This window comes from Diachasma alloeum, unplaced genomic scaffold, assembly GCF_001412515.2.
Source record: "Diachasma alloeum isolate Michigan unplaced genomic scaffold, Dall2.0 Dall_scaffold_00339, whole genome shotgun sequence".
Lineage (NCBI taxonomy): Eukaryota > Metazoa > Arthropoda > Insecta > Hymenoptera > Braconidae > Diachasma > Diachasma alloeum.
This window is the reverse complement of record NW_021680478.1, coordinates 112,859-140,509: the sequence shown is the minus strand read 5'-3', so window position 1 is coordinate 140,509 and position 27,651 is coordinate 112,859. Positions and strand designations below refer to the sequence as shown.

Here is a 27,651-nt window from a genome sequence, read left to right as displayed (position 1 = left end):
ATATATATATATATATATATATATATATATATATATATATATATATATATATATATATATTTATATCTATTTATATTTGATACATAATAAGGTTCATAATGTGGGCAGTAATAATAGTCGCAGAGAAAATGCTTCAAACATAGAGATTTTTCGCACCAAGAACATTTCACAATTGGTACATTCGAACAACCGTCTACTTCACAGTGACCATTGGAATTTTTTCTAAATCCGAATTCAACATGGTTGTCAAAATCTTCGGGTTTTTTCATCTCCACATATCGTGGAGATGAAAATTGGTAATGCACTAAAGATTAAAATTTGATGATATTATTCCTTAAATGAAGATTTAATTCCTCGCTCATCAATATCACACTATGCGAAAATTGTCCCAAAATTTTTCCATCATCTAAAACCAAACACATCTAGAGTTTGAATCTTTCGCGTGGTATCTTTCGGAATTAATTTTTGATAATTTCCTTGTAAAGAGGAGCAACTTTGTTGACAACGGAAGAGCAGTGCCCACTCCATGATTCAATAAATAACACACTCGAAGGCCTAACGTTTGATAAATATACCTACCTCTTTAAGCCAAGTTTTGAAGTGATCTGCAAGTTGATATTTCGATGAATTTCGAAAGGTCAGTGTTCAGTCATAGTAAAATTATATTGATGTATTTATACCTGAAGTAGGTTTTCCGGATTCGGAAGACATAACATACACGTTGGAAAGCCTGAATAAATCCTTCTTCACGACCGGTCCAAAATCACCGGTCGGTTCCTTCAGCACGAAGAAAAGTGGTGACAGCAATTTCCCATTAGCTGAAATCAAAGGCTGAATGTTATAACAATGAGTTACGGATGAGACTGACTGCACTAAACATTGAATTTGGGATTGCCCTTCGACTGTTAATGTTCGTCCAGAATGTATTTCCAACTGGAAACCACTTTGGTCTGTATTGAAAATATTTTCCAAACTTCTATCCATAATTAATTGCTTGATATCAGACAAAATTATGGGCTGTTTGTTGTAAATAGTCTTCACCTTCAATTGTTTTCTTTGTAATGAAATTCTCAAATTTTTCTGCTTACAATTCTATGAGTTCGTTTGAAATTTTTTACCCAATGTGAGGATGCTTTGAAACAAATATCCTCATGCGCTATATCTTTCTGGACTTGCAAAGCTCATCTTTGTAAATCTATATCATATATCATGTATCCCGCTTCAACGGAGTTTTTAAAATTTTCCAGAAAGAACTGACAAATGCGGCCTATTTTTTCTCTGTAAGTTCCTCCCTTATTGAGTGTATGCGCTCAACGCTTCAATTGGGTTATTGATGTGACTTTGCGATTTTGAACCGTTGTTAATGCCAGATTTTTCTATTGTCCGCTCCTCCAGAATTTTATGGCTTTCGCGTTATAATCATGGGTCAATCCTTCTGAATCAATTGAACATTGGTCGTCATTTCCATCAAAGCCCTATATCTTGTCGTTATCCTCTACTATATCCATTGATACATCTTTATAAGGCTCCTGGAATGGAAGTATTTCCTCGTCACCAATGTGTACACTATCGAATTTATCCATGGTATCGAGTAGAATTTATTCAAGTTTAGTTTTTAATCTCGTTGTGTTACTGGAGCGTTTTCCAATGGCAATCGTTGGAAAGTCACCAACAGTAATTGAGGAACGTTATGGGGATTGATTCTCATCCTTTCTCATACAAGAATGATCTGAAATTATTATTATATGCATGTTCTATTCTATTCAATAACTCTAGCTGACACTATCTGATTGCCCATGTACCGTCGTAAAAAGCAAATGTTCGTTAATTATGTGATTTCTATAATTAGCACTCTTATGATTTTTCCAATTATGGAGGGCATAGGAAATGACAGAAGAAAAAATATGGCAAAGTCGATCGGCGGGGTAGAATTTACTAACAGTACACAAATAATTTTCTTCCTGCCCTTTTATCGTATTATGGGTTGCTGTGGCTAGATTTGAATCCCAATGACATAATTACGTGGTGAAAACGCCCAAATAAATGCTTGATAATGCCATTTTGCTCCTTTCTCTTTTTTATCCCTGGCGTTGGAATTTACTCCATTTTTTTATAAGCTCCACATGTATCATAAGCTGAACTTACCAAGCAAATGATATGTTCTTCTTTATTGACTGCACTACACCACAATAGTATTCGTGATGATCAGAATCCACTGCAATTTAGCCCGGTCCAATAGGCACAAAAACTCGAAAATGTGTGTATTTTGTTATCGTAAGACTACTTTTTTAAAAATAACGTTATTTTTCTGATCCCATGGGTTGAAGTCAATCTGTCAGTCATTAAAATAAATTTTCTTGCGTCATATTAATAATAATATGGGAATTTGAAAAAAAACATCCATGAAAAACAAATTCACACATTGGAACTCGATTCTTCAGTTTCTCATGCATTCGCAATATTTGAAAGACTTGCGCAAACATAAACAGTGAATTGAAATCGACAAAAGGACGCCGACCGCTGAGAAAACACTGCACGGTATGATTACAATACTTGAGGATGATCTTAACGATGAAATACAAACTGGAAGCAATAACATATTGATTCCATTTTCTGATTGTTTACAATCGCGTGATATGGAGTTTACCTGTGTGTGAATAAAAAGTCCAAGTTATCTTCATTTTGGATCGACAGTTTCAAGGGAGAATGAAAAAAAATAACGTAATAAAATTTTCGATATTAGGCACTTCGGTTAGAAAATGGTTAAAACATCATGAGTAATGCATAGATAATATAATTCAGAGTATTTTATGCAGAATTATCGTAAACCATGGGGTAGTTTACCCCTTGGAAGGTTTGTCTGACGGAAATCCTAAAAGACGTCGATTTAGCTATTCGAATTTCTATCAAAGGCACCAATTTTCAGTGAGATTCAGTCAAATTGAGTCTTTATACCGAAATGACGTATAAAAAAAACCTATTTTTGTTCAATAAAGTATTGTAAAAGCCAAAACTTGTAAACGAAACCTGTGTCGATAAAAGCCCCTTCGAATGAGTAATTGAATGTAGAAAAAAATTGAGAAAAGATGACGTCGTTTTCGGGAAATCGCGAAAAATAATTTTTTGGAGTAAATTTTGAACGCTATTTTCTGCTCTTTATGACCGAATTAGCACGTAAAAAAATGCGTGGTTAATTATTTTTCACGTAGAATAACATATGTCAAAATGGAAAAATCGGTGAGGTACACCTGGGGACCTTTCCTTGTCAGTTCCATTGTTCTCCGATAGGAGCTACATCATATTCAATTTTCATCGAAATCCAAAAAAAACGATTGAATAGTACGGAGCGCCCTGTAATCAATGATGTCATCCATATATAACGCTGGAAATTGATTCGACGAGCTAATCTCTGGTTACGTTTTTTCCCCAATGAGGATTCATTCTTGGTCTTCGGTGAATGCGTTACAGGATTTGAGGGGGGGGGGGGTGGAGAGAGCACGATGGAGAAAGGAAAAACAAATTTTTTGGTGACAATGAATCGTTCTTAAAATAATGATGATGTTGTGAATCAGTTTTTCCCATTTAAAAATTCCGTTTTTAGTTATTGCACACAGAAGAAATTAAAAACTTTCGAAGAATCGTCGTCCTTGCAGACCAGATTTAATATGCATATGGATCCGCTACGTATTGTATATTCATGGTTTCTTAGCTCCATCAGCTTTTGTGATGGTTTTGGATGGATTATTCTCAGAGGTGACGTCTTGAAAGTTATATCCATAATGCATAGGATGTAGGCCTTCGGTTATAACACCGCGGAGTTTTGTTTAGTCTCTCCAGCGAGGCTTGCAAGATATTGCGGCAACGTTATATTCATGTTATGCTCCTTCCATGAAAGGCAGCATCTTCTCTATTTTCATCTTTTTAAGTTTTATTGGCTTCTTGATAGGTAATATTTCCATCAGTCCTTTGCTCCTGATGTCAGATGACAATTTACTTTACGACTTCATTGGGATGTAATGTGAAACAAAATATGGTAGACTAATGGTTGGAAATTGATTTGATCAATGACATTCTCGAAACACTATACTTTGCGGAAAGTTTGAACGTCCATACTGTAACATACAAAGCCTTAATGGACCATCCCTCTGATGTATGTCAACATCAACTACTTCGTGGGAATTCATGCAGCTTGGTCTTTATGTTTGAATCGAAGTGAAAATTGAAACAAGTAGGCCACCGCTCACCTATGCTTGGCATTCACAGAGAAAAAAAGTGGATAAGCTTTAGAAAAAAGTTTTAGAAAAAAATCGTTTAAAATTAATAATCAAAATTGGGATTAATTTTAAACCAAAATATTCTTAATTTTATAAAAAAAAATTTTTTCTAAATCTAGAAATTTTTTTCAATTTTTGCGGGGGAATTTTGCAAACAGAGGGTAATAATATCCGAGGAGGGGGCTTGTAAATAGGGGGGTTTTGCAAAGACGGGTAGTTTATGAGAGGGTGGATTACCGTTGGGGTGTTTCAAAACTAAGGGAGATAGCGAATTTTTATTGAAAAAGTGGGGTGGAGGTATCATTTTGTTTTTCAATTTGTCGAAAATAGAAATTTCCGAATTTTCAAAAATTTCTAAAATTTTAAAATTTTCGAAATTGTCAAAATTTTCAAAATTCTCAAAATTTTCAATTTGGACAAAATAAAACAAAATTGAGAACCACCCCCCTTTTTCCGTAAGAATTCATTCTCCCTTAGTTTCGGTGATATTTTTGAAAAACTCGCCGCAAGAAATCCCTTGGGTCAACAGCAGATCTATTGAATCTAGTGTGTGAAGTACTAACGACTAAAACTTCTCTCCCTTGTTTCAAGGAAAAGCTTTGAATTGAGCGAAGGAAAACCGAAGCTTTACGCACGGGAATTCATTTCACGCATGCTCGTGAACTGTAGGCACGCCGTGCAGAAAACAACCGCTCGCAGAATCAATCCTAGGCACCCTCATCCCTTCGTTTGTGTGCGTTGTTAAAATAAAAAATGCAATTGTTAAAGGACAAAAAATTTCTCGAAATTTGAGACTCCACTAGGAACTGAAGGGGGGGGGGGAGTCATATATGCGGATGGTTGAAAATTGTACTCAACAACGGGAGGGGATTGCATACATGCCTTTTCGTCACAAAAACTTTTCAATAATTTTCGAGATATTTCATTTGAAAGTGGCCTACTCAAGAGGTATTTTTTTAATAACTAAAAAGCTATTCCTGGCTTTTGACCATGTTTTTTCCTATGCTGTCCTGAGCATTCAAAAAACAATTATCAAAATCAGTTCACTATTGACCAAGTTGAATACAAACCCCATTTATAAAGCCACACTAACAGGACCAATAATACGAGAGAAGAACCAAGGTGCTCATCAATAAATTATCATCAAATATTCCAATAATATCATTACAATTTGCAGCTATAGTGAATTAAAGGAATTAAATTTTTTTTTATCGTTTTGATTGCGTAGATTTCCGTCTCAAAAGAAAATAATAATCATATTTCATTGAATAACCTTTTTTTCAATGTGAAATAATATTTCTTTGAAATAATTGATATTTCTTCAAATAATTTTCAATCGATAATCTTCAAGGTGATTCAAACTAATTGGTTAGCCATTTATAATGACTCAAATGGGTTATGAATTAGTTGAATTGAACAGTTAAATTAGAGAGTTCATTTGAGGGTGAGTTACTACAAACCTAACTTGCCTCACAGATCGTTTTCTATTATAAATTGAGGATTTGATTATGAATATTTGAAATCCATAATTAAAGTTGAATAAATTATTCAGTGGAACATTATTCACAATTCCTAATTTTTGAATACTCATAAATTTTTAGATCGATTTCTTCGGTTACGATGAAATTTTGAAAGGAAGTGTTGATACATCGTAGCTTTAATCCATACGTAAGAGACTCAAGAAACCCAGGGAATGATCCTTAATAGTTGTGAGTCTGACAAGTCAAGATCCACGCTGTCGAATAGCCTCGCCTTGCCTCAGGAACGAACGACAGAGGAAGAAGGGAGAACAAAAGTGCCAAGACGTCAGATAGGATTATTAACAAGATAGGGAGCCCACGGCATACTTTTTTCTTTCCGTCAAAGCCTCAAGTTTCCTTGATTTTTTCAAGCTTTCCTAATTCATTCCGGTAATTCCTGATATGCATCTTCCCCCGTATGAGCCTTATAGCTTGACGAGACTCAATGACTGAGATCTGGGATTGTATGATCTTATTGTTGACTGCAGCCTAGAATGACGATGATTAATGATGTCATTCGCATGGCTCAATTCAAACTTATTTCAGGCCCCGAGCATTGACCCTTTTTCCATTGGGCATTGAGCCATAATCTATCGATTCTGAATTCATCAACCTTCTGATTTACAACATTTTTCGAGTAACTTGACGAGTAATTTGAAGGATACAAGCAGGGGTTCGAGCCTATCCAACAGAAGGCAAGTGTCCGTTATTTTTTGCGTCATTAGTCTCTTTTTTATTTCTACCAATTCCATTGATAGTGAGATTTCGAATGGATCCGTAGCAATTCTCTATCCTTATGATAGGCATACATGCTGCCGGCAACGTAGACATGCCACTATTATATGAAAAAATAGTCAAAATCCCAGCATTGAGAGAATACTTGGATAAAAATCATCTAGGAAATCGCAGGTAATTTTACGATTGGTCGGGTAACAAAAGATTTACGGATGCAAAACTCCTTGTCCCCTCTACAGTAACATTTCTCACAACACTAAGGAATTTTTTTCTGGCTCCGATAAGTAGGACGACGATATTTAAAGTGTACCATATCACATTTGATGGAACAACAATCATTCTTCGTCACATAGAAATTCCTACACATATGTGAAAGATTACGCAATACTCGGCAATTATTCAGGCACACAGGATAGTTTTGGATGGAATAAATGGTAAATTTCACAGTTCGATACAAATAACCCTTACGTTTGATCAATTTTCCGAAGTCAGCGGAGAAAAAGTCACTATTCGTCTCGCACTTTTTGCCTCGCTATAGGATGAAAAAGACCTAGAAATGGATTCCGCTCCACGATTACTTGATTTTTTGGGTAATTTTGCTTCAACGTATCTCTCCGTAAGGCGTGTCACAAAATGATTGGTTTGTAATTTATGGAATGACCCATATATTGTTTACTGCAGGTCATTCAACCTGTAGCCGCGAAGAATGAACAACGAGTGTAGTACATTAGAGGCGTAGAAGTCGTACATGAAATGACCTTCACTTCGCATCTCTTCCAAGTTCCTCGTTCTATTGCATAGTCTCAGCTTATTCTTACGTTTTCTATTGTTGAGGTTATTCACGCTCACGTTTCTCTGTATATTTTGCCGCACGAGTCACGAGTTTGTGTGAGAAGGTAGTGAATTCAAGTCATGAATTACAAACGAGGAGGCGAATAACGTCAGCGGTTTTCTATTCATGAGTAATTGTTTATCAATATTGTAACAGTTTGGAAATTTGGCAAAGGGGAAACACAAACCTGTGAGTCCTTGAGGCCGAGTCTTTCTGCAAGTTTCTTCCGTTCTGGTTTATTGATATATTTTTGTAGTTGAAACCGTTTCTCCAGTCCTCGCCTTTGGGTATCTGAGAAGACCGCTCGTCTCATCATTCCCTTTCTAGGTCGCCCGCGTGTACTTGCTGCCCAGGGAAAACACGCTGCACTTAAACTGGCAAGATCTCCTAAGCCTGGTTGTATTGCAGTGGGAAACACGCTTCCACCCACGGCGGAGCTTCCTGATAGATGGCCGCCATTACCAGGATTACTCACTGCATGGGAAAAAAAATATGGATGATAATTACACCTAGAAAATGTGTATATTGAAAATCACGTTCGCGTACCGACCACGAAGAATTCTTGACTTTCGATATCTAAAAACTCTCGCCGAGGCGTATCTGTTGTAAGAATATTCTAGGAAATTTCTTGTGCCATCCGGAGATCTCACAGACTTTCAATAATGATCCCCCGGAACTTCAATCGAGTTGATCAAAGATGCCGAGTATTACATAATTTAAATCGATACAAATTAATTAATAAGAGATTCCTTTCTGTAATCTCTGTTCTGGCAGGTTAAGATTAAGTGACATCGCATAAGATTAATTACCGTTACTTTTATGTAGATGATAATGTTTTCTAGTTATTTTGATTCAGTTAACAATGATTTTCCGTTATTATTTTCTTCATGATGCAAATTCGCCGGTAGGAATCTTATGAATTCAGGTACATAGGGCCAATACGATTCTCGTAATATCTCGGATACGATAAGTTCAACAGGCCAAGATTGGGCCAGTACTGAGAGCCGTGTCGTAGCTGATCCAACAACTAATTGTTAATAATTGAAATATAATTAGCTTCACGATTTTATCCTTCGTTTTGATTCTTTGAAAAAATGACGTATACTGAGAAAAAAACATTTTTTCAATACCGTATTTCTCTACTCAAGTCACTCCCAGGCAATCCTCATTAGGTTTCAATTATGACAATTATATTGCTCTAGAAGATGATGATGTTAGTTATGACCTTGAGCAAACCCCCTCACTGAGTATCAACATTAAAAAATTGATCGAAATTCTTCCCTCTAAAGAAAATGAAAAATTTAGGAAAAATGAGTAATCATTGGAGGAGTTAATTTATAGTCATGTGCAACATAACCATTCGGTAGAGCAACATGATTGTCATAATTTGGCTTTCTTTTTCTATTATTTGAATTTTTCCAAAATTTCAACCTTTCAGTAACAGCCAAATAAAACTTTTACTTGATGTCTCTACTCCACTTGACGAAGCCAAAACTATATAGAAGTACTGGTCAAGGTGTTCGCCGTGCCGGGTTCTGGAAGGCACTAGGGGTAGTTGGCGTCGCAAACGGTGGTCCCTGGGGCACCAGGTCCCACCCCAGGTATATGCAGTGGCTTTACCCCAACATCTAGGGTTCTGTTCGGAGTGGACTGTTATATTTCCTCAAGTACTCGTGGGAACACAATGGAAGACAATATTATACAACAAAAAGGAGATAGAGGAGAAGTAAGCGGACACCATGCCCAAGAAGCCGCACTGAAAGCGAGTGCAGAAATAAAGAGTAAGCATGCGTTGGATACTTTATTCTCTCCTACCCCACCCTAATCTACCGATAATACTGCTGGGTATCCGCGGTCCAATTGTGAACATTCATTTTATATCTCCAAAATTATCGGTCCCAGAACACTGGAGCATGCGCCTCGTGGTCGGAGAAAGTGATCCGCGTTGAATGGCGCAGGAGCCAACATTATCCGTCGCTCTCTCGATGCTGCAGCATGAGTTTTTTGTGGTGGCCTTGCATCACAGGAACTTCGATAAAGTGGTGGGGGCCACACGTCGAAGCCTGAGTTGCCTGCTGGCGTGCGTCTATTTTCTCCCGCATGTACGGTGGTATGAGTACCCCAGACTCGGTGTGTTTGTGCCCATAGGTGACTTCATAGCTCCTTCCCCGATGCTCTGCTCCACTCCCCTCGTCGCGAAATTCACACACAACCCCCGGTGAACGCTATCGGGTTGAGAAGAATAAAGTAAAGAGTAAATACAAGAAAATAGATCTGAAAATGTGGCCTTGGGTAATCCGACTCCTCGCTGCAGTTTAATTACGAATTTTTCCCCCAATGAACCGCTGTCAGTTCAGGCGAGGAACAATACATGATTTTTATCATGTTACAATATTATATAATATATATGTATAAAGCACATATAATATGTATTTATATATACAATTCTTTTAATATTTTATATTTTCATTTTTATATATTATTTGATTGTGTTCTTCATATGGTAAGCTAAACTATGCCACGAAAAACGGTCGGACGGATTTTTTTAGTCAGATTCTCGGCGTGATAATTACCGGTCCTGAGGCTGGTCATTCACGGTCATTTTTGTCACTCACATCTCTAATAGCGTCTGATGCTCTAAAATTTTCAGTGCTTCAACTTTTAGGACTTTTGGGTACCCCAAAGAACCTAATAAATGTACCAAAGTCTCGTTCTCTAAAAAATCATAGATTGCCTGGAATCACCCATATACGACTACTGTTACTTGAGAGAATGAATTCTGCGGAATATCGACGGTGGTGTGATGAAAAGGGCTTCCACGGCGATAGTTGAGCGACTATGAGCGAATGTTGATATCTCGCCCCAGAATTCATCATGAGAATCAGTAAATTCTATCAAAATTCTTATTAGCTAATGAGCAATACGTATCATTTAATTATTCACACTTTTCACATATGTGAGAATATTCACAAAAGTTGCGTTGGAGATGATGAAATAAAAGAACCGATAAATGGAAAAAAATTTATCGAAATGTTTGTATATATTCAACGAATGCAAATATTGCCAAGCTGAGCATGACAATATCATTTCTCCGCTATATGGTATTTTCAGGTGTACACTTGTTGCATGCTGCCACTGTTATCACATATGGCCTTGCGTATAGAGGTAGAGTACCAATCGAGAATTGTGGGCCGCTTCCCTGTACGACGCCTCCATTATACGCAGAATGCAAATAGTATGGAGTGAACGCGATAGTAAGACAGAGAGAGAGTGAGAGAGAGAGAGAGAGGGGGGGGGGGGGGCTTNCTATGAGCGAATGTTGATATCTCGCCCCAGAATTCATCATGAGAATCAGTAAATTCTATCAAAATTCTTATTAGCTAATGAGCAATACGTATCATTTAATTATTCACACTTTTCACATATGTGAGAATATTCACAAAAGTTGCGTTGGAGATGATGAAATAAAAGAACCGATAAATGGAAAAAAATTTATCGAAATGTTTGTATATATTCAACGAATGCAAATATTGCCAAGCTGAGCATGACAATATCATTTCTCCGCTATATGGTATTTTCAGGTGTACACTTGTTGCATGCTGCCACTGTTATCACATATGGCCTTGCGTATAGAGGTAGAGTACCAATCGAGAATTGTGGGCCGCTTCCCTGTACGACGCCTCCATTATACGCAGAATGCAAATAGTATGGAGTGAACGCGATAGTAAGACAGAGAGAGAGTGAGAGAGAGAGAGGGGGGGGGAGGTCTTGTGCGTTCACACTGCACTTGATATGCACTCCATGTCCCACCCAGTAGCGCCCGCATTATATCACATTCTATAGACCTTCTGCCTCTACAACTAGATTATCGATAATCACGTGCTGTGTGATACATAATCGCGTGCAACCGCAATTATGTACAAGATTTCTCTAATATCCAAGTATCGTTGAATGGCCACACCTATTTATGAATGAAGTTCTGTTGTCATGCGGAAAAAAGCTTCTCCCTAAAGTTCGGCTTGCGAACTACGTTCGTTGTCCCCACACACGGACGAATTTCCAATGAACTTGGTTCGCAATGATCCGGCGTTTTTGAAGTCGTTTTGAAAGAGGACGAACGGTGATCCTGGACCCCCAAAGCCAGTTCGTGGATCCCACACACGGACGAACTCCGTTCGTGGAAGGCTCGATTTCACTATGTTAGTGCACATGGTTATTGTTTTGCCGTGTAGGGCGGTCTTTTCTCTTTTGGAAAATGTAGTGCACATGGTTATTCGTTTTTATTGTTACTGTCATTTACAGTCTGAGTAAAAACTTTTCCTTGGCCAATACACTTGCGCATATAAATATAATGATTAGATGAATAGTTTTCGTTCTTTGACTTCAGTATTTTTTGTAAAAAATTCTAGAAATCTGAAGAAAGTTTTGAAAATTTCTGGAATTTACTATGTCGCAACAGGTTAAGGATTCCTTAAGAAAAATTGAAAAACAGAGTCTAAATGTTTTTTTTTATATCTCCAATTTTAACTGGTTCCGAATTAACTGACAAAAAATGCGCGCCTTTCACTGCCTACGAGGATCAATTCCCCAAAATCCTCCCTCAAGGTGTATTTACCTAACCATAGGAACCTAAAGCTAAAAGATGATGTTCATAACTTCAGTAGTCTCGGCTGTGCATTGATAAGTCAGTCACCCGCAAAATACATTCTCCTTCATCTAAAGAATTGTACGCAAACCAAACACGGAGAGCAAATTCTGGCAAAAATTAGTGTGCTATTCACCAACTCATGAGAGCAAATAATGGCCACCAATAAATTCGGCTGTTACACCCAAATTTTTGAGGGAATTCCACGGAAAAGTAGCATAAAATCTTCAAAAATTAGAGTGCTATATACAAATTCTTGGGTTAACCGTCCGAAGTTTTTGGTGACCCCTATTCGTTCCTACGGCTAGTATGGAGCACATTAATTTTTGAAGGAACGCGTGCGGAATTTTCATGTATTTTTCTCTCCGTGCCGCTCACATCAGTCCGAGAATCGAGTTTCGTCGGACAAGTTTAGTTGAAGAGACTATAATTACCAGTTAAATAGGGCCCACGACAAGCCAACAGTTGCAACGTATGATGTGCGTGTGGTGAAAAAGGATGCTGTGCAGGTGGCCCCGGTTGATGTGTTGAGTGGGGTGGATGATGAGGGTGATAGGCCGTTGGACGTGCTATTGGTTTAGCTATTCCGGACGCATAACCAGTCTGAAGAGTCGCTGAATGTTGTAGACTGTGATTGAAGTTCGGTAGTATTTGAAGTACCGGTGGATTTTCTGAAATTGAAATAGTAAATTTTCATGAGTCGGGACAGTTACGGCCACTGATTCTTTTTTCTGATTCTGTTAGAGATTACCAACACGGAGAGAAAAATTGTAGAATTTCTGATGTGAAATTCTAAGAAAATTCTGGTACGGCAGTGTCTATTCACACGCTCCACGGTAACTTTGGATATACGGGACATTTTCCCGTGGATTCAAGGTAATTTCGACGGTGGATATATGGGAGACCGTGTACCCTCAACTTTTACTTCTCAAATTAAATCTAGACAATAAACTAGACACATCGAATCAATTGATGAGTGATATGCAGATAGTAGACTAGTAAATAATTTTCTCAAAATATTAATTCGTTGAATACGGATATCAGTCTAAATTAACGCAAATAAAAAATAAAATAAATAGTTGACAAATAGTTGACTAAATGCAAATAAAAGATGAAATCGAATGTTTTTTACATTTTGTGTGAACGTTTTCTTAACAATATTCATATTTGTCTAATGGGGTCCGAGTGCAGGGTTCATAACAGAGATATCAGACAAGATGTGAATGTTTTTCGAGGCCCGAGTGCAAGAGCGGGTCTCGAAATATGGTGCAGATGTTTCTAAGGATGATTTTCTAACCATGGGAGACTCCTAGACCCCACTGGACAATGTTGTCACAACTCTGGTTTTCAACTCTGAAAAATTGAGAACACTAAAGGAGAGAGCGAATTTTTATGAAAATTTAGGGGGTGTGGGAAGAGGGGGGGATGTATTAGGAATCGACAATCAAAAAAATTAGCTGCATTGAATTCTCAATGTATAACAGTATTAATCCAAGGTTGGCACAAGGTTGGTTCAAGGTTGGTACAACGTTGGCCCCAAGTTGGTCCAATGTTGGCACATGGTTTTTTGACTATGATTCAAAAACTGATAATGACATCAACACCATGTTCGAACCCGATCTGGCTAACATGAATACCAATATTTCTAGTGCAAATTCAATCGATTTGGAAAATTATTTTTTTAGTTATCGTGGCAAGAGCGAATCGGTCACACACATATGCACACACATACATACATATACGGACGTGCTCTAAAACAATCTCATTCTGATTCCTGAACCCAGAATTAGTCATCCTAACAAGAAAAACTACAAAATTTAATGTTGAGGAATACAATGCTTCCACTCGGAAGCAAAAATCGAAAAATTTGAATTCTCGGTAAAGCCATTATTTTTTATGTCATATTATGTGCGTGGAAATAAACATTCAAATCAATCCATCAGAAATTTTTATGCTTGTACAGCAACCGGCCGCACATGAAAAAAAATTGAAAACTCGATTTTTTCTCATTTCTTGAGTATAAAACCGAAGTTCCAAAGTCATCTGTATGATGCAAACAACCCCTTGCAACATTCAAACTTCACTGCAGTCTCCCCTTAATACGGAAAAATAATGAGTGACGAATGCTTATGTGGAACCAGGATCGAAAGAAGAAGGAAAATACCGGAAAGAATAGAAAGAAACAATTGAATGTGGTTTCGGAAATAGCTATGAAATAATGGGATGGTGAATGGGTGTGACCCGTTTTGATCCCTATACAAAAATCGACACATAACTGAGAGTGGCAACAATGAGATTCTCATTGTTATTTCCCCAAAGGTTACCCTATAAAATACTCATCGGGTTTTATCGTTGTTTTCTTAACCGACCAATGAACAGCCCCTAAAGGTTTCTAGAACGTTTGCGCTACATCATTGAATAGACATATCCCTTCTCTGCTTTTTTATTTCCAAGCAAACTCTCTTCAAGCGGGATGTTGTTACAGTTGTTACTTTCAGAGTATTCATTTAAAATATGTACCAACTAACCCGAAAAGAAATGGTCTCAATTCCATTGTTTCGCGCTTTTAAGTAACAACTGTAACTCACTACACGGAAAAAATACAAAATTATTTTCTACTGTGAGAACAGTAACTTTTAATATGAGAAATCGAATGCAGGAGCATAACCGCCATGGTCAACAATTTGCTGTTTGACATGGTAATTTTAAGAAGGAATGGAAAACTACGATGTGGTGGAAGAAACAAGCGGAATTCTTCCGCAGCGTTCCGTAATTTTTATCTGAATCTCCTGTGAAAAATTACGATACCATCACTTGAATTTTCTGAGTCGATTCCGTAATCGTTGAGTAAATTGTGAGTTCCGTAATTTTTACTGAACATTTTTCTCCGTGTTCTAATAACGTGAAGAGCAGAGAAACGATCGTTTTTAGACTCGAGAAATTCCTAGCTAAAGCTAATCCACTATTTCTTTCTGTGATATTATATTTTCTGAATATCATGGATATATTCATAAATACATTTCAGGTATATTTATCATGGATTTAATGTATACTGATTTCATATTTGTCGGATGTAAATATTTTAATTCGCGATGGGTTCCCAAATGAAAAATTTATGCTGTGTCTAAGATTGATTAGTGTGATCCGGAAACAAAAGAATGACATCGAAACAGTTTTACGCGCATGTAATCATTTTTCGTGACGTATCTACATGACATACAAACGGTATACAGGAGTTGATAGGCATCGGAGAGAACTGCATGGACTGGAAGGGTAGAATTGTAGGTATATACGCCCACTTGATGCAGCGGGATTTGAAGTGGTGAGAGTTCTGGAGGAGGCATCAGACAAATATTGCATACAATAGAGGGGGGGGGGGGGGANGGGGGGAGAGGTGGATATGTAACACATGCACTCGGCACACGGTCAATGCATTTACGCCCATAGCACCGACAAATTTACCCAACGGTACACCATCATGAGTGTATATATGAACTAATATGTACTGAAGGGGAACGAACACACGTTCCAACCCATCGTTGATCGCCGCGGGACACGCGTACAAATTCCGTCAATGTTGAATGCAACATTCGCGCGGCTTCTACTTCTGTACGTATCTGTATGTATCTATATGTATATCGAACATTTCCAATTCTCTCTACCCGTCCTCCCTCGTTTATCACTCCCGTTATAGACTGTATTGACTTCTGTCAATCAGGATATAACAAAGAGGTGTATTCTACAGTATGAAAACTAATAAAAGAATTGAATAATGAATCCGGCGCCATGCAAAATTTGTAATTGGAGCTGGATGTTTTCCCATGTAAGGTTAAAAAAGATGGCCAAACATAAGGCTTACGTCGCCCGGGATTTGCCCGTTAGTAGGCGGTGATCTTCGGCCGATTATCTACCCAACTTCGGAGTCCTACCTACGGCCATCAACGCCACCCATGTCTGCCCAATATCGGCGTTTACTATCAGCCAAGCATCGATTTAAATAAATTATTCCGTTAATTGTACATATTTTTTCAAATATGTACAATCCGATTGCCGATTGTCTGTTACTCTTTCTATTAATTCGAACGACTCTAAACTGATAGAAGGATTTCGTTGCTACTAACGAGCCTTTTCAACTACTCCCATGGTTTGCTAATAGTTAACGAATCATGCTAATAGTTAAGAATCCTCGTTAACAGCAACTCAACCATTCCACATTTTCTATGAGTGCATGAATAAGACCTGGGTAATACCTTCGTCATTGTCAATGAGCATGTGTTAGGGTCTTTAATTTATTAAAAGCAATGAAAAACAAGCATTCGAATAGATCTGATAGAAGGCACGTAAACATTACTTTTTGCGTTATCAGCCTTTTTCTATTTTTATTTCTACCAATTCCAATGGTAATTAGTTCCCGAATAAATCCGTAGTAATTTCCCTGTGACGGGCATACCGCAATCAAGTTCTACAGATTGTGTACAGGGTAGGGTTGAGCGTGTAAATTACATTGGAATATGATCACAGTTTTTTACCGACGTAATTTCCGTAAATTAACATGATGGGTTAAGCTCACATGGCTTTCTTACATTTTTTACGTTACTTCGACAAACTTGCAATTTTCGGTTACTCAATTATAAACAGAAAAAAAGGATGTGACGTCACAACTTGAGTAACCCTCTTCCCACGTCGTTGCGAAGCGTCACATACTACAAACACCCGTCCCCCTTAATCTTGTAACGCAATATTTGAATTGCCCCTGTTGGGCATTTGAAGGTCATAAAAAATGCTATATTATGCCCCTCGGACAGATAATCCGTGAATTTTAACTTCACTTCATTCAATTTAAACGCGGTTTTCGTTATCGAACTACCGAAATATAATGATATAAAATATTGCTTTTACTTCACGTATTGCCGTTTCTGATATTTAAGTTAAGCCCCAAAGTTCTATGATCTTTCTGTTCATCAATCAGAAGGGTCGACAACCCGTTCGCCGAACTCACGATATCGCAATGGTACTCAGACTACTCTGTTAAAACTGACGGACGATATACGTACCGGGATCGACAGACGACAGTTACTATGCTACTTATTTACGATTTCAGCAAGGCGTTTGTTTCGGTATGTCATGTGTTGTTACTTCAGAAATTGATTCGGTATGGTTTTTCGGCAGCTGTGATCAGGTTGGTTGCCTGCTATCTCAGTGGTCGTTCACAGACGACGCTGGGTGCTGATAATGGACTATCTTCTTTTCGGCCGTTAAATCGTGGTGTTCCGCAGGAGCTGTCCTTGGCTCCTTGCTATTCCTACTGTTTATTAATGATGTTTGTGAGAGCTTAGCACCTGATGTCCAGCATCTAATCTATGTTGATGACCTTCAGCTGTATCTGCGTTTCTCTCGGCCGGATCGAGGGAAAATTCGGTAGAATATATATTTTAATTGCTGCAGAGATTAACGGTGTGGCCTGAAAAAACTTATCGAGATGTGAAGTTCGAGCTGATCGAATGTAGCTTGTGGAGGTCGGTTTTGTCGGCTTCACCAAGTAAACGATATATTCTTCTCTATTAATTGCACTACGCCACAATAGTATTCGTGATGATGAGAATCCACTTGGATGTAGTCCGGTCCGATAGGCACGAAAACGTGAAAATGTATGTATTTTGTTATTGTAAGACTACTTATAACCCGTATGCGTATCGATAGTGTATTTAAAAATAACCTTATTTTTCCGGTCCCATCGGTTCAAGTCAATCTGTCAGTCATTAAAAGAAATTTTCTTGCGTCATACTAATAATAGTATGGGAATTGAAAAAAAAACACATCCATGAAAAACAAATTCACGCATTGAAACTCGATTCTTTATTTTCATATGCATTGTCAATATTTGAAATACTTGCACAAACATGAACAGTGAATGCAAATCGACAAGAGGCCGCTGGCCGATGAGATAACACCGCACGGTATGATTACAATACCTGAGGATGATCTTGACGATAAAATACAAACTTTGGAAGCAATACTATATACATTCCATTTCCTCATTGTCTGCAATCGCGTGATAGGGAGTTTTTGCCCGTGCGTAAATACAAAGTCTAAGTTATCTTCATTTTGGATCGATAGTTTCAAGAAAGAATGAAAAAAATTAACCTAGTAAAATTTTCGATATGGGCACTTCGGTTACAGAATGGTTAAAATATCATGAGTGATGGTTAGATAATAATATCATTCAGAGTATTTTACGCAGAATTATTATGCAAATTTACAGAACTTTGTGTTGATCACGGTAAACCATTCCAAGGGATAGTAAGTTGATTAAAGAAAAACGCGGTACACTGATAGAATGATTCATTTATTCCAAACGAGATTCGTTAACTATTAATGAATGGTAGAGTTGAATATGACGAAATGAATATTCGTTAATAGTTAACGAATGGTTCACTTGAATGGCCAAAGTCAAGTCAAACAAGGCTCCTCAAATATACATTCGTTAATTATTAACAAATGAACATTTAGTGGGACCGAATAGACCCGAACCTCCAACCAAAATCCATTCGTTAACAATAACTAATCCGTTCTATCAGTGTAATTACCGTAATACCCGATTTTTCATAAAATGTTCCATCTCAAGAACTACGAAACCAATTAAGCTCAAATTTTCTCTAGTTGTGTAGCTAAATAGTACTAATCATTACCCAAAATTTTAGATAGTCAAATAAAGTTTCAAACACATTATAGTACATACGGGCAAGCTGAACACATAAAAACAGAAAAATGGCAATAGCTCAAAAACTTTCAATGAAATGCTGCTCATATTTTGATTTGGTTAGATAGCCACCATTATAACGAATATTTTGGAAAAAATTTGTCTTCCGCTGACTGGTTTTTGAGATATTGAAGAAAAGAGTTTCGTATGCAAAGTTGAATATCTCCGAAACTACGCCGCCGATTTCGCCCATTCACAAACCAAACATTGTTGTCATAAGACCTAAAAGTGTACGAAGTTGGAAATTCCTATCTCGATTATTTTCTCAGTTATCGTGGTAACGAATTTTGTCGAAAAAATGAAAAAATGACAATAAAACTGAATTTTCCATTTCATGCCTCGAGATAGGTATTATCGTGACGAAAATTTGAAAAAAAATTAAAATGGATCCAGTCACCCCGGAGATATTTGCGAAAAACGATTTTTGAGAAATTGCTATATCTCAGGAACTACTCAACCGATCGGGCTGAAATTTTTCACAGATTTGTGCTTCATTAGCTCCAACTATGAGTTAAAATTTCCGCTTTTCTGTAATTACTGTTCCGGATTTATTAACACACTTCTGGACAAACACACACATAGACACATAAGCACACACATACATACACACATCGTCTAAAAAACATCAAATCTCGACGTTTCATATCACTCTGAGTCATATCCAGGCAAAAGTAGAGAATCGAAAAAAATTGTATGTTTGAAGTTTCCATTCGAAAGCAAAAAATCGTTAGGTACGTCTGGGGACCTTTCCAGGTTAATATCTGTTGCATATCATTTTCATAGCATGCTATGCTATGGTTTTTACCCTTCTTTTATCATCCTTGATTTCGAAGTCGTAATTTGAACAGCCTTGAAGAAGCGAGCGCTCACTCGGATCGAGCGCAAAAATCGAGTCGGCCGACCCGCATTCGATTTTTCGACGCTGTACGACACACACTAACATTACGGGACGAATAAAAAGTTGCGAAGTAAGACAAAAATCCTGTACTTGAAGAAAGGAGTGAAGGACCCCTTTCTTTCCTGTGAGAGCAATCCGACGGAAAACCTGAGCCCGCGGACAGCAGTAACTCCCTGGAGACGATGACGCTAGAATAACGCTGTTGGAAGGAGTTTGGAATAACATTCTCGTCATCACAAGGCATGAGAATTCTCATGTGACTTGCTGTCGAGGTTTGTTCGGGTTGCCGGTCTCTGCTGCTTGCTCTGGATTTTTGCTTCCGAATGGAGCTTGGTAATCGTCGATTTTTACGATCTTCTAATTTTGCTTGGAAATGATGTAGAATGTCATGAAACGTCAAAACATGATATTTTTAGAACATGCGTGTGTATGTCAGCGTGCGTGTGCGGATTTTTCGGAATTCTCTTATAAATCTTCACGGAAAAAGGAGTAAAGTCGTTGCTAAAAATCTGAAATTTTGTGAAATAATACTCGACTGAATTGAATTTTTTTAACGTCAAAATATTCCTAATGGTAATATGTATCAAATCAAGTCATAATATTTCTACCTAACCAGGGAAAACTTGGTAGTAATCGGCATATTTCTGTTTTGTCATAAAATCGGTGTAAACACGATAACGCTAGAAAAAATTGAGATAGAAAGCTGAAATTTGATCAAACCGTAACGAGTAATTGGAGAGTAAAAAAAATAAACGTCAACGTTTTGTTATAATAGTGTATGAGGGACAATTATCATTTTTTTGCAAGTCAACCATAAAGCGGTAACTATCCTAGTAATTACTACCGAAAAATTCAATTTAGGGCATTTCTAAGGATGGGGATCAAACCATCATATTTACAAATGTTTCTCGAGTCAGAACGAGGCTTTGGGTCTTAGATTTTTAACCGTATGGGAATTATTTTTTTTCTATTTCGAAAGGTACGAATTGTTTTCATTTGACCCTTATTATTACTCTTCCCACACAACGTTACCAAACCTCAATGAAAAATGAAATTTTATCACCATTTTGTTCCGCCTTCCTCTCTAACTCATAATTTCGGTTATACCTCTAAATATTTATGTTCAAGAATATTACACGTACAAATCGGCACAGGAACGAAATGTTATACCAAATAATATTATCATGAACAAATTTTTGGCACAGGCTTCTTTGGGATCTCACCAGCCACGCGTCCTTCTCGTGAGTCCTGGATCACGCTGGTGAAATGGTGATCTCATGAGTCGGCGACGATTAAACCAGCACCAGGAGTGTCGGCTCTTCACCAGCACTCCTTGGGATTCCAATAAAACGTATCGCTTATTGGTTAACATAAATAATAATTTTTTTAAATATAATACGATATATAAATTCATGATTAGTAAATTTTTTGTCGTATGTAAAGCAACGAAGATATCAAAGGAAAATCTTATATTTATATTCATTGAAATTATCAATTTGGAGAATCTAAAGTACACGAATCCCATATGAGTAACATGATCAACCCGAGTGGAAATTTTAGTCAGGTCTTGATCAGACACTGATCAAGGTATCATATCAGATTCTGATCAGGTATGTAACGCTATTGGAAACGCTAAATATCAAAACGCCACCTATGAATGGCGGATATTGATGAAAATGAGCGCCGCCATCGGTAATTAGCGGTCTCAATAATTTTGGATTCTCCACTAGGGTCGGAGAACGGCTACAACTTAAACGGTTTTTTTTTTTGGGGGGGGGGTCATTTTTTGTCGACTTATCCAGTTTACATCAACCGTCGAATTATTGTAATTTCCATTTGTTCATTGACTGACCTATCCCATCCCATCCCATCTTGTGGAGAAAACTCGCGTGCACTTGCCGATGTGCACATTCCGATAGTGACTCAATTTATTGATGTCCGAATACAATATTACCTATGAAACGCGACATGTGTATAATGAAATAACATTCGCCTGGGTTTATATTGATATTTCAGTTGTGGATTCATTCAGTCTTTCGTAATTTTTAGCAGTAGTCAGGATGTTGAAAACACAAATGTGTTGTTCATTATTGTACATATGCCAATGTGTTTGGAAGAGGTGTATCTTATTGATACGTGGAAGAGGAAAAAGCGTCAGTGTAATTAGTGATCGTTCTTGGATTAATTGTACCGGAAAAAGTGATTTCAACCTATGGAAATGATAATGTTTTATTGAAATATACAGCAAACACCAAGATATGAATTAACTGAGTCCATTTTCATCAGTGTGTCACAACTTAAAGTGCCTGTGCAACTCCAAAGTATTCCAATTCATTGCGTGTGTTAGACATCAAGTGTCATTCATTATGTATTCGTATTCTGCCAAGAAAACATTATGGTGGTGTTAAAGTATGCCCACATATGGGTTAAAACTTCTCAAATATTCAGGGTTATTTATCAGCTAAGGCTTATTCACTAAAAAACTAAACTACCAGAAGAATTAGAAGAAGAAGAAGAAATATAGAGTGGCACTTAGTGTCACTTTATATTTATTGTATTTCATGACTGATGGGTTACAGCTATTCTGCATTATTTCAATTCATGACGACCTTTTACTGCAAATTCTATCGGAGTTCGTCTGTTTAACATGATGGGATGTATATTCTAATGGTAAATATATTCTCATGAATAATTGTTAAATTTCCTGACTTCATTTCTGATATTCTGACGCTGTAAGAAGTGTTTTGAACACCGAAGTTATTTTAATATATTATGACAGAACAGTTCCGATTCAGTTGGTGCTTTCATACCATTCGATTCCTTAGTTTACATTGGTGGTGTCACTTCTAGGTTGTGGCTGTCTATTTATATCTCCAGATGACAGCTGAAAATGAATTCTCGATGAATTTTTTGTCGGTTGTTTTTTAATTTTGGTAAGAAGATAGGGTTTTATTATGTAGTTCTGCCGTAATAGATATTTCCGTTCATATAAAGTTACCGAGATAATAATAGTCTTACTTTTTTTCATGTCTGAAAGCTGTTTTGACTTCTATATATCCATGAAGATTGGCTAGTTAATAGTCGAGTTGCTGTGTGATTGTCGATTTATACAGAGGAAAAAAGTTTTTGGTTTCCAGTAATATCAGTACCAGAACGTACTGAAATCCAAAAATAAAAAAAGTCCCAGATTTCAGTGGAACTACTGTTTATTCTGAGACAATTTTGCCTGAGAATCAGAAAGAAGGTTCCAGTTCTCAGTAGTTTTCACCGAAATCTAGTACTTATGATACTGAAATTTAGGCACATTGTTCAGTTCAAGGCACTTTGATTGCGGAATCCAGCATTTTGGGTTCTTAGAATAATGGGCTTGACACCAATAAAAAAAAGACGACAACTGATAATGCATAATCATATGTAATTTGTCATATACTGTTTGTCACATGTCTTTTAACGAAGTTCTTGCTTTCTTGCTCCTAAGTCCAGTCTCTATTAGAGCATCTTGTATGTGATATAATTATCAAGCTGAAAACCGCTGTGCGGTGACCAGTCGCAAAGCTTCGTGAATGAATGGCTAATAATATCATTATCCGCATTAGTGGCCTATTATTGGTATTGTTATCGTTATCGCCGTACTATCATCGCTTAATATATGTATTTTTTCTCAATCGACTTTCATTGGATTCAGTAATTATTGAAACTTCTTGGATATTTGATATGTCATTGAATTCTGGCGCTTGTTCAATACATGATAAGGCACCAATGGTGAGGGCTTAATATTAGGGGTGAAGCTAAGTGGCGTAACAGCTGACGCCACGCAAGGGCCTCCGGGGGCTGCACCTCGTTCGCGTTACGTATACGAATGGTGGAAGAGAGAGAGGGAGAGAGAGAGAGGGAGAGAGAGAGAGAGATGGAAAATATATAGAAATAGGAAGTATAGTCGAATGTTATATACACCGGAGGCAGAATGAGTGAGTGAGGAGTCGCACGCATGCTGTGCGACTCTTGTCTTGAGGGTGTGGGGGCAATGAGATTTAGGGAGCGTCGGGTGTGCGAATCTGGACTCGACACTGATTTGTAGCGAGAGCTTTGTTTCGAGCGTGAATACCTCCTCTGGTGCTATAGTTAGATGACACCAAAGCACTTTTTTCCAAGGTAGAGAAATGTAGCGAAATTAATTATACATGAAAAAACATTGATCAAATTTGAGTAATTTTATAATTTTTGTGATTACCCGAGTTTCGCCGTTTGTCGTTATCATCTGCAAGTATGGCTTTCACACCGAACTTCAATTCTGGCTTTTCTTTTGCTTGAATGACTCGGGATTCCGCAGCAGATGAGATGAATGAGTGAGTTGTACTCAATGGATTCTGACACTGATCATCGGCACAACTTAAACTACACGCTTCGTCGTTGGCAAGTCGTTCGTCATTTTTTATTGCTTTTTTTGAAGAATTTTCAATCACATTAAAACTCATCCAATCCCTGCTCAAATCTTCCCCTATGAACCTCTCATTTTCTTGAATTTCATCCGACTTTAATCGTTTACAGATTCGCAATTGAGATAATCGTTCATGATATCCGGTTGTTATTTCAATATCTGTTTCCGGTTCAGTTTCAGTTTCTAAATCTCCATCGGCATGTACTAATGTCTCATCATCAATATCGCGATCAAAATCCCTTTTTGGTTTTTTCAACAGATGTTCACTAGTACTAATTATCGCTTCGTTTTCCCGCTTTCGTGCCATCAAACTGGCTGCCCAATTTAACGTCAAACTAAAATCACTGCCATTTGACGTTTTATTCTGTAACAAATTTTCCATTAGAAAATTGGATGCCGCACGTTGTTCTAAGTTCTTCAGCATTGTGGCTGATGAGGGTATCATTTCACTTTCACACAAACACAAATGAAGAATTATACATTAATGAATTGATTTTTATTCAACTTGCCGACACATCTTTTTATATACAACCACCACCAATACTTTTTCCACAACAATATTAATGTTCCGAAACACTTGCAGTTGGAGCTAAGCATACCACAGTTAACTAATAAATTCTTCGTATAGACGTAAAAAATTCAACGATTTGCACACGGGACGTTCACGCTGTGACTACGGGCGTCGAATGAATAGGTTTCTGGTTAGGTGAGAGAGAAATCTCATGGATATGTGTAGAGGGGGAAGGGATGATATTCTAGTTGAACTCCCCCTCCCCACCCTTTTCTGTGATCCGGGGAGACGAGGAGGCTCAGTTAGTAAGTCTACAAGCATGGACAGGGTGGCAGGTGAAAAAAGGGGGTTAGAACTACTCTGAAGACTTTGACTTCCACTCAACTTCCGTTATTTTATTTCTTTCCTCTCTTTTTATCAGCCTATCCCTACCCATTGATATACATATCTTGCTCTCCCTTCGAAAAGCCGCTACCTTTATGGGCTTCGAAATAGTGTAGACTATGAGGCAAGCATTTCGAGGTTTGGCTTGGGTTCGGTAATGCTATAATAAAATCATACTCCCATCAAACGAAACTGCACACCCCTTGAAAATCACCGAAGAATGGAGAGAACTAAATGGTTGAATATCTGCGCAGGCGCATACGTTTTTAATGGGTAAATAGACGGGACATTGGGTATATAAACTCCCTTTGCCACGCACGTCGTGGGGTACGAGAGAATGAGAGAGAAAATCCTCGTACAGTTTTAGATGGTATAATAACCAGAAGAGAAAGGAGATGAAAAAAATGAGAAAAACGACGGAAAAAAGTACTTCCAGAGGAATATGCGAATTCCTTTGCTCCAACGATTGGATTTTATTTGACAATGCCTCTCAGCGCGTTGGCCAATCCACGATCAACGGGGGTAATACCTAGCCACGCCCACACAACATTCTCCTCCTCCGCTCTTCAGTATTCTCCATGTCTACCACCCGTTTGATTGTATATATATACTAGGTGTATTTCCCTCCTTCTTTTGGGAGGAGTACTGTGGAGTAGGGTTGCCCCGTTTCAGTTTTCCCTACATCCCTTATCAAACTTTATTATCTTCGTGGCCTATAACGTAAATGTGAATATAATGACTGGACGTCTGTCATTTTAGTATCGACAAAATTTTAACCAGTTAATTTCTAAATTAATAAAGTATGGCATCAATATATCGCACATTTTTTCGTCAATTCATATTCATATTGAATTGGTTCGAAATTTCATATAGTTGAAAAATACCCGAATGGGACATATTTTATAACGGCATCAAGTATTTTTTATACTCAATTCAGGTATTTTTTGGTGTATGTAATAGCAATGCTACAAAATTGATGGAACTTTCAGATTTTTCCATAACCTTTCCAAAGAAAGAATGACGCAGTTTGTCCCATTGTCTTCAAATAGTTGGATTTCACTAATGAAGTTATGTATGATTTGCCAAAGTTTCCGCATTCCTGTTCCTATCCAAAATATTAAAAAGTGGATGAGATAAGGAAGTATGACTAATGTGTTAATAATATCCTGGTGAAGAAACTGTTGGACAGTTTCGACGATACATTTTTCTTAAGAATTGTCATACAATTCTTCTTCTTTTCGGGCTATGGTTGAGCAACTGAAATATTTGAGAATACCGAATGGAAAAGGACTACTGAGTACAGTTTTCGCGATAAATGTCGCTCTTGTATTCCTGCATCTTGAACTCCTTTTCATAAACTGGTTTCACTCCACACACTGATATAAGGAATTAGTTGTTTTGAACGCGGCTTTTTAACTGCCAACGCCGGTTGTTAATAGTTAATGAATGGCATTAATACCTAAGACGCCCCGGTAACAGCGACTAAAACCTTCCATATTTGTTATCAATGCATAATTATGGTTAAAATATGTTCATTTTGACGGACCCGGAAAAATTCACAAGCCAGCCCTAGAAAGTTTGGTGCAACATCAAAGATTTTTTCGCGGTAAGTTCGAGATAAATTTCTGTAGCAAAAATGCCGGTGCTGGTATGTGAATTATTCCGGGTTCGAGAAACTGTACTCATTTTACCGTGTTAGCACCGTAATTATTCATGCCTTTTTTCTTCGTGCATGTATCAAGAATATGACTCTTTAGGCAATCTGTGATACCTTTCGTCAGAATGAATCAAACCGATGGACGATTGCGATGATGACTTTCGAAATCGCCACGAAAATTTTCCATGTAATTTCCAAATGCATATTCAATGCTCTCATCATATATAACAATTATTCCTCATAGGATAGAAAGAGACATGAGTCGTACTCTGATGCCAAACTCAATGTTATTTTCGGGTAGAAAGTGTTCATTTCGCAAGGACTTAATTTCACTTCTCCCCTATAACACGCAATAGTATTGGTAAATATAGGAATATCTCATGAAATCTTAATTTAAGACATTAGATAAAGAAATGTGTCTTATCGGCGAAATTCCACGAATTCCGGAAACTGATTGAATATTACTATATTTTTCAAAATTATCGGTGGCGTCCATTGTAGATTATTAATCACTAAAAATTCATTCTAATCCTCCGCTCTAATCAATAGAACAATAATAAGAAAAAACAAAATAAGTGTAAGAGAGCAAATGAAAGAAAGCAAGCAAAAATTCTGACATATTATATTAAAGCCGAAACTTCCGGAATACCTATAGAAAACGCGCCTGAAGATTTTATCGGTGAGAGAGGGTGGACGTCGCATTAAAACCACGCCTTCCTCAACAATATCACAGAGATGCGGCTTTCGTAACGCCGGCGCGGCAGAATGCATACCTCTATACAGTACTCTCCCCTTTGCGACGCGACTTATCAGCATCTCGCCCGACCGCTGAAACTTGGAAAGGGAAAGAAATGAAAATCCCTATGCGTCGCATCGTCAGACTGGAGAATGGAATGGAAAAAATGTAGAGCAAGAAAAACTAACTTGAACGGGATAGATGGATAGAAAAGGGAAAAAATGAGCATGGTGAAGGGAAGTGGAAAAAATAATGAAATGA

General features: G+C 37.6%; 1 protein-coding gene across 1 annotated transcript in view; it reads right to left on the bottom strand.

The window, feature by feature from the left end:
* LOC107040582 overlaps nucleotides 1-24,547 on the bottom strand; it is a 30,317-nt gene extending 5,770 nt beyond the window's left edge. The window contains exons 1-3 of the mRNA XM_015260718.1: nucleotides 23,896-24,547; nucleotides 12,441-12,677; nucleotides 7,549-7,835 (exon numbers count right to left, since the gene is read on the bottom strand). Coding sequence (XP_015116204.1) covers nucleotides 7,549-7,835; nucleotides 12,441-12,677; nucleotides 23,896-24,547 — 1,176 coding nt within the window. The remainder of the gene's footprint in view (nucleotides 1-7,548; nucleotides 7,836-12,440; nucleotides 12,678-23,895) is intronic.
* Between the last annotated feature and the right edge of the window lie 3,104 nt (nucleotides 24,548-27,651).